Source organism: Oncorhynchus clarkii, chromosome 8, assembly GCF_045791955.1.
Source record: "Oncorhynchus clarkii lewisi isolate Uvic-CL-2024 chromosome 8, UVic_Ocla_1.0, whole genome shotgun sequence".
NCBI classification, from domain to species: Eukaryota; Metazoa; Chordata; class Actinopteri; order Salmoniformes; family Salmonidae; genus Oncorhynchus; species Oncorhynchus clarkii.
Window position 1 is genome coordinate 38772428 of NC_092154.1, and position 8457 is coordinate 38780884.

Here is an 8457-nt window from a genome sequence, read left to right on the forward strand (position 1 = left end):
TTTTTACCCAAGCTGCATTTCTCACGTTTAGCAAATTTGACAGGTGAACTCTTGTATTAATGACTGGTTTACATTTTAAAACAATATTGCTGAATGTTACTTTAAAACAGAATTCAACTGATTACACATTAACTTTCCAGCTAGCCAACTAATGACATGAACCTACAGCAATACATGTTGTGGGTCCCATTTTTTTTTTTGTTAGCATTTTCTGAAGATGTTGAAAAACTATTTATCTGGCAAGGTCAAAACATGTTTAATCTAAATGGTTTGGATGGATAGTGAAATTGGTGTTATTCTGTAGTGACAAAGTTAGCTAGCCTAACATGTCTCATGTTAACTCAGCCCTCCCCTTCAGCACTGTAGCAACTAGAGAGCTTTGATGCGCTGCTGTGGTTGCCATCGTCTCTCGGATGATGGCGGCGACACCGAATCCCTACCGTGGCGAATTCGAATAACAATAATTAAGTTATAGAAACCAAATAAAATCGGATTGTAACGTTGCATATTAGTGCTAAGACGGTCAACACATACTGGTTTCGAATATTGAAGGAAACGGGTCCGGTAAGTGTTCATTTGCGGCAGGTTTTAGCGAACACGAGTCCGCGAAAGGAAGAGGAACACTAATTTTGCAGGAGAGAGTCTGGAGTCTGCTTTCTCCGCCATTTTGTGATAACAAGAAGCAGAACACGATAACCGACAGGTAGCTAACGTTAGCTGAACATTCTTGGTTAAACAGTTTAAGGCGATGCACATTTTACTTGAGATCATCCTTAAAAGTAGGTAACATATCGTTAGACTGAATTCCAAGGTAGCTCGTAAGTCTGACGTGGGCCAAATGTGAGGTGTTAGTTATTTTGTTTTCTTGTCGAGACATGCGAGCGTTAGCTAATGTAACAGTTGGCTGGCCATTGCGTATTATCCTGCTAATAAATGCTTTAAAATGAAACAAACACACACGAATGGAATTGCTATCACGTTTGTCGATTATAACAAAGAATCAGAGTTGTAATAGAAGTCCGGTTTTAACTAACTAACGTTAGGTGGCTAAACGTAACGTTAGCCAGTTAAGCTAGAACAGTAGCAAACTAGCTAATGTTACGTGTTGTGGATTTGCACTGTTAACGTGGGAGATGCATGAGGACTAGCTAGCTAACGTTAGAACTAAATCAAACAAAGAGAATGGATGAGACTGACACACGCACATTCAAATATTTGAATACTTCAAGCTTACTATCAACTGCAGCTAGTTGGTTTATTATGATAACAATAGCAATTTCGCTAGCTAGTTAACATAATCCTTTAGAGAGAACCTATAAACATGCCACTTTTTATACAGCCCCGACCGGACGTGACTTTTTCGCAGTAGTTTAGAATAACTAGCTTAATATCATTGTTAGCGAAAATGGTCTCTAACCCATTATTTTATACCTTAATGCCCATAGCTTGTTACGAAAAGTAACTTCCAGAATATTGGCTTGATCTGCTGTAGCAGCTCATGTATCATTTTTGAATGGCTTGCTCTTGAAACTTCAACTCAATTAATTGGTACTTTTACTTCCCTTTCAGAGCTCAGAATGACAAATGAGGAACCTCTTCCAAAGAAGGTGAGAGGGCGCCTCTATATGTTAACCAAGATTCCAGTATTGACAAGTTATATGCAGCTAAAGCCAATAACTTGCTGACTCTTTCCCATCTTCATTCAGGTTCGCCTCAGTGAATCTGACATGAAGACCCTGACCAGAGAGGAACTGTGTGTGAGGTAAATAGATAACACTATTGTTAGATGGGGGAGGGTGGGATGATTGTTTCTGTTTGGATGTGATAACAAGTGTGTTCATGTTTACTATTGGTCCTTTAGGTGGAACCAACATGAAGCCTACGTTCAGATCCTGGAGGCAAAATATGCTGATCTGAATTGTAAGTGCCCCAAACAATGTAGGCCTACTCCAACATTTTACCAAGTCATCATTCAATACAATAAGAGTGTCAGCTGTTGATAGGAAAGGATTATCCTTTGTTTTTAGTGGTAGGCTTTGGGTATCAGTTTCGCATTTTAGAAGAACAAATACCCACACTTAACACCTTTTTTAAGTTTGTTTTTGTTTAGGTGTTGATGGCTCCTTTTCAGTTGACACAGGTTAACTGTGCGTTGTTTCTCTCCACTCACCGTCTCAGCGAACGATGTGACTGGGCTGAAGGAGTCTGAGGAGAAGCTGAAGCAGCAGCAGCAGGAGGCGTCACGCAGGGAGAACATCCTAGTCATGCGGCTCGCAACCAAGGAGCAGGAAATGCAAGAGTGTACAGTAAGTATCCCACTGCAATACTTCCTGCTGTTTTTCTAAATGAGGGGACTAGGGGATATGTAGGCCTATTTTAGTAACAAAATGTTTGTCACGCAGTAGACCTCAACCTTTTGGATATAAGTGTAGGTATTGACCTTAGTCTAAGTCCTATTCCCAAGCTGTGCAGGGAAAGGGGGGTACAGTATAGCAGAGTTTCCACCTTATCAATGGTTTGTCAATAGTTTACTCCTCCCCGCTCGCCCCAAGTCTTTAGTGTCATACTCCTGATGGAAACAAAATAACACTAGAGCTTACATTAACATAAAACACTGGCCACTAGGGCTGGGAATTGCCAGGGACCTCATGATACAATATTATTGCGATACTTGGGTGCGGATACAATTTGTATTGCGATTCTATTATTTTTTTTATTGCGATTCGATGTTCAAAACATATTGCTTACCATATGTCTGCTGCAGAGGGACAAGAGTCTTAAACTAGTTTTGATCAGTCATGGAAATAATTCCTGAAAACATATTGACTCCCTATTTTAAAAAGATGATGCGAGAACAAGCTTAAGTAACTACTTTTAGGTCCGTTTACAGCCAAGGTGCGCAAAATAATATTACGATATTGTCAAAGTGATACAATATATTGTAAAATAATTGTGTTGGAAAAATGATATCCCTAATATGTAACTATCGATTTCCCCCCCATATCACTAAGGCTCCTGAAGTCTTGCTTGTCAGACCTCTCACTCTCTGAATGACTGCATAGCGGCTCACTCAACAGAAAATGCCATCCATTCCTTCTGTCAGGCAACTGAGTTCAATCAAACTGACTTGGTCAGTTTGGTGCATAAAATGTTACGCAGAGTTATAGTGTACAAAATGAGTCCAGTCCCACACTTAGGCTAATCATTCCTAATCATAGTTTAACAGGAAGGTGTCTTTTGAAAGCAACCTATTTTCAATAATGATTTACAAAGTTAAATAAATAGCGTGTAAGCATGACTTTGTTCAGCTACAGTAATGGGGACTGTGCCTTTAAAGCTCAATTATTAGTCACATCCATTGCCTCTTGTGTAAATTAAGTCAATGTATTTTTAACTTTCAGAAGCTTAAGGAGGGATTTTCTAAGTTGAGTTTATGTGCTTGTGCCTTTATTGACACTTATCTCTTTCAACCTGCAGACCCAGATCCAGTACCTCAAGCAAGTCCAGCAACCCAGTGCCGCCCAACTGCGGTCATCAATGGTAGACCCGGCCATCAACTTATTTTTCCTCAAAATGAAGGGAGAACTGGAACAGACTAAAGACAAACTGGAGCAGGCCCAAAATGAACTGAGTGCCTGGAAATTTACACCAGATAGGTAAAGACAATCAAAATAACTCCCCCCTCCTCCTCCCACCCCCACAAAAAAGTCAAGACCTCCTCACACCCCCCACCCCCTCTGCAGGCATGCAGGAATCATGGTGGGGGGGATGGCTGAGAAATGCTGTACTCACCACAAGACTCAGACTTTACCAAATACACAAAAAACAAACTGCCATCCATGTTTTGTGTACTCTTTTACTGTCCCCCAGCTACATATCACATAATCTAAACTGAATGAAAAAAACAGTATGGTCAGGTGACACTTGTGTTTCAGCTCTCTCACCCCCCCTCACCGTCCAGGGGCCCTGAAGGAGTCGGGACTGTTCCTGAAGAGGTGGTCACGTCCGACACGGATATGCCCCCCACCGCCCCTCTCTCAGCCCAAGCCAGACAGTTGCCTTATTAAAAGAGGGGGGGGGGGTTGTTATGGTGGAGATTGAGGCAGTCTTGGGCAAACTGCCGGAGCAGGGAGAGCAACCTTAGCCTAAATAACCAATTGAACATTTAAAGACAATGCCCCGCTAGCTAAAGACATTTAAGTGGAAAACGCCACACCCATACCCACTAGTGCTCCTGAGACTCTAAGACTCTTGGACAGATTGTAGAATACAATGAAAATACTGTGGGAAAGGTTTTAGGATAAACTGTAAGACTTTCTAGGGAGGAGCCAGTAGAATGTTTAAGACTCTGGGGGAGGAGCCAGACCCTCAGTCCAGAATTGACTATGGTTGAGGCGTGCGTGAGCGAGGATCTGATTGCCTGTGTCTTTGAGCATGGGCCCACATACGGGTAGAGTGTATTTACATGTTTTATTTTGTGAGTTGCCTCTTATGTTTCTGTTTCATTTACTTTCCTCTTTTTGATTCTCTTAAATACTCTTGCACTGCAGTGTGTCAGACATTTGCTCTGTTCGATTTGGTGACCTTGAAAAAAAATAACATTCAGTAGGCTACATTATTTTGACGCTTGATGTTTCCAAATTGTTCATTGTAAAATGTACGCACTGCAGATGGTGCTTGAGTGATATTTTCTCATAATGATTACAAATGTGTGAAACAAGTAATGTTACCACTTCATGAGAATGTATTTATTCAGTCCAATATGATATTGTTCTTTATGTATTTATGTTGTTGACCTCACACTCCCTCCCCTCTAGCAACCGTAAACCTTTTTTTGGTTCGGGGGGGGGGGGTTAATTCCAGTTGACATTTTAAGGATGTCATTAATTGGAAAAATTGTAATTTATCGGCAATATGCAATTCATTGATTGGTTTTTCAATTCCAAACAGAGCAATAAACAGCCTTGGATATCTGGCCATCGATATAGTTACAACACTCGTGGTGGGAACAACCCGTAAAATTACTATTGTGCTGTATTCACCACAAGACTCCAGCAATGATGGGTATGATCCATTGGAAGTAGTTTTCTTAAAATAAGCAACATTTTACGTTTTTGATGGCAAGCAAGAAGAATTGATAGCCCTTGACCTTTTCAGGTAGCAACCAGAGTAACACGATTGTGTGTTTTCTAATCTTTTAGACTTCAAATCCACTATCAGCTGCTCATCCAGTTTCTCCTAAGAATGTCTGGTTTTTATTTTTCCAATACCTGGCTAACGTCATTCTATTGATGGTCAAAAATGCTTGTTTGAAGTGGTAAAGCTGAATGCAACATCCTTGTCAGACAATGCATTGTTGTCAAGTATTACGAAATGTAATCTCAAATCTCATCGGTTGCCTCTCACAGTTCATTTTCAATAGTATGATTTTCACACATGCTTCTGGAACCAGTGTCCAAGCTGCTGTGTTTTTAGGAAGTATCTATAGTCTGATGCGACATGCAGTGTTCCTAGGTTTTAAGTGACGTGGTGACTTCTGAAGTTGATTTCTCTGGCTGCCATGGTTCCTCTGAAATGTCAATTTAAGCATGTGTTTTCCTTGTTTAAAAGAGTCAGTTGAGGATGCTTTGCAGTGGTTAGTGCATTATTACCTCAGGTGATCTTGTCCAAGGTGCTGACTGAGTAATACTCACACCATTAGAAGATGGTCGGTTGTGACAGACTAGGATTTCTTTGGGTCTAATTTGCTGTTGAAAGTACAATTTGGGTGTGTAGAAACCAAATGTACGGTTGCTGAAATTGGGTACTTTAACTTGGTTCTCATCCTGCTGACTGTAGGCGCCCACCTGTAGTAGTAAAATGTGCATGGGGTACTCAAAAGGTAAAGGTACTGCTGCTGCATAAGAATGTTGTTTTATCGGAATGTGCATCTATGCTATCGTTTCTGGTATCCTTTGCCAAGTCCAAACGGTCTCCGCTATCTGTAACTGTACTACTTTGGAAAATGGAAACTTGCTGTATGGATAGGCAAGATTCATAGTGTTAGTGGATGGGTGGGGACGGTGGTGTTCCATGTCCTATTTTTATTTTTTTTGCAGTCGTTCTGCACATCAGAAGATCTCAATGTGGTACCTGCAATGTTAAACACCTCTTCAAGCAATGTGAGGTGATCTGATAATCTCCAGAGCTTGACTGCATAAATTATAACCTGGAACACCACCATAGTGACCACCAAGTTAGGTCACTGGACTGATTGGGCTGTCCTTGCCTGAGGGTGGCATTTGGCTGTGCCCTGGGTCATTGTGTGATGTGAGGCCTGTCTCCCTTGCAGCCAGACGGGGAAGAAGCTAATGGCCAAGTGCCGGATGCTGATCCAGGAGAACCAGGAGCTGGGGAGGCAGCTGTCCCAGGGACGTATCGCCCAGTTGGAGGCAGAGCTGGCCCTGCAGAAGAAGTACAGCGAGGAGCTCAAGAGCAGCCAAGATGGTGAGAACACAACAGCCCACCTCCATCTACTCAGACCTGGGTTCAAATAGTATCCATAAAAAAATGTAAGCTTTAAATGTTAAATTTCAGCACAGTGAAGGCCCATGTGTGCTTTGTAGCTCCCCAGGTTATTAATCTGTGGTACAGTAAAGTGTGGTCTGTAACCTCTGCATTAGAGGAGCTATATTCTCCTCTGCGTGTATTCAGCAGACCTGTACATTCAGATGCAGGAGCTTTTGTTAAGGCATTTGTTAGACATGTTTCTAATATTCAGTGTATTTTCCTCCTGGCCAAAAAAATAAATGTTAGCCCCAGGTAAATAAAGGCAGTCTTTCTTTCTTGAACCTGACTGCGTCCAATCTCCCTATATTCTGACCTGTGTCTTTGTCTGTTTTCATCCCTCCAAGAGTTGAACGATTTCATCATCCAGCTGGATGAGGAAGTAGAGGGCATGCAGAGCACCATCCTGGTCCTCCAGCAGCAGCTCAGGGAGACCCGTCAGCAGCTCTCCCAGAACCCAGCTCAGGCTGCCTCTGCCGGGGCAGGCCCCAGCAGGACTTCACCCTCCGCCGAGCCCCCCAGCCAGCCCGAGCAGCCCTCCGCCCAAGCCGGGAAAGACTGCGGAAGGGTCTCCAACGGCCCAAGCAACGGCAGCTCGTCCTCCCAGAGGGGTGTGGCGACCACCCCCAGCCTGTACCGCGAGGTCAGCAGCACAGAGGAAGACTTTCCCCCGTCCCCCATGGTCTCCAGCCCCGGTGAGGGCGAGACGAAACTCTCCAACCACTCAGAGGAGGCAGCGGGGGGCCAGACTGGTGGCAGTGCAGGGGGTACAGCAGCAGGGGGGTTCGGGAGCCAGCTGAGCACAGGGTATGAGAGCGTGGACTCCCCGACGGGCAGCGAAACGTCCCTGACGCAGCACTCGAACGACACAGACTCCAACACCGACCCCCACGAAGACAAGTCTGCCCTGGTCGTCAAGGGGAACAGGACTGCGGGGTCGCGGCAGGCTCAGAACGGCCTGAGCGCGAGCAGTGGCACAGTTTTGTAATGTACTTTATAATAACACGTCATTTGTCTTTTTCTTTTTATACGAGACACAAACACATAGTTGGTAAAAACAGAACTGCTGTCCAGAACTTTTTCTCCTCTCCTTTGCCTATCGTGATACCTCTTCCACAATTTAAAGAAAATAATTGCATTGCTAAACAGGAACATTACGTGAAATGAATTAATGTATGTGCATATGACTTGAGTTTTGTATGATTCAAGCTAGATCTTTTTTTCTTTGGTCTCTTGGTTATTTGAACATGTTGCTCGATAACGTTCTTGTTTGAACTCTTGACAAACTCAAATGATCAAGCATCTGGTGTTGTAGTCATGCTCAATAAAAGTCAAACCACAGTTCACTTTAGTAGCTTTGCAATGTTAAATGATACCTTTTAGATGTCGACTTTTATTTTTTTTAATCCTTGGCAAATACATTTCTGTTTGACAATGTGTGTAGTTTCTACACGATGTACCTTGAATTCATTATTCTGACTTCCATCCTTCTCATGTACTGACCAAATATCAATAAAGACTTTTAATATGGTAGTGAAATGGATTTTTCTTCTCCCTCTGAACATATGTAAAGCCTTTCTCGAATTAAATTGAAATATATTTCCTATATTCTAGTGAAGCAGATGGTTATCAAGTTCAATTTTGTTTATAAGCTAAGTACAGTGCCTTTGGCAATATTCTGACCCATTAACTTTCTCCACATTTTGTTACATTACAGCCTTATTTTAAAATGGATGAAATAAATAATTTAAATAATCCACACAAAAATCCCCTTAATGACAAAGTGAAAACAAGTTGGTTGAAATTTTTGCAAATGTATAAATAAAATCTGGTACCTTATTTACATAAATATTCACACCGTTTGCAGTGAGACAAAGTTGAGCGCAGGTGCATCCTGTTTCATTTGATCAT

The 8457-nt window shown here is 42.3% G+C and overlaps 1 protein-coding gene and 1 non-coding gene across 3 annotated transcripts; both read left to right on the top strand.

The window, feature by feature from the left end:
- Positions 1-359: 359 nt before the first annotated feature.
- Positions 360-8079, top strand: LOC139415373 (pre-mRNA-splicing regulator WTAP-like). 2 transcript variants are annotated; one of them, XM_071163475.1, is made up of 8 exons: positions 360-703; positions 1570-1607; positions 1707-1762; positions 1862-1920; positions 2179-2306; positions 3478-3656; positions 6332-6486; positions 6894-8079. In XM_071163475.1, exons 2-8 carry the CDS (start codon positions 1578-1580, stop codon positions 7532-7534), a joined length of 1248 nt encoding a protein of 415 aa, XP_071019576.1. In that variant the 5' UTR covers positions 360-703; positions 1570-1577; the 3' UTR covers positions 7535-8079. The 2 variants fall into 2 exon arrangements, with proteins under 2 accessions (XP_071019576.1, XP_071019575.1); XM_071163474.1 differs by having other exon boundaries at positions 365-564.
- LOC139415731 (small nucleolar RNA SNORA22) lies at positions 6574-6708 on the top strand. The gene has a single exon (XR_011635006.1). It is a non-coding gene; the product is annotated as a small nucleolar RNA SNORA22 (small nucleolar RNA).
- Positions 8080-8457: the final 378 nt, after the last annotated feature.

Excerpts from the sequence above, each read along its gene's own strand:
- LOC139415373 (XM_071163475.1), top strand. The coding sequence starts at position 1,578 with ATGACAAATGAGGAACCTCTTCCAAAGAAG. Across the intron at positions 1,763-1,861 it reads AGAGAGGAACTGTGTGTGAG|GTGGAACCAACATGAAGCCT; the intron begins GTAAATAGATAA and ends TTGGTCCTTTAG. Across the intron at positions 2,307-3,477 it reads AGGAAATGCAAGAGTGTACA|ACCCAGATCCAGTACCTCAA; the intron begins GTAAGTATCCCA and ends TTCAACCTGCAG.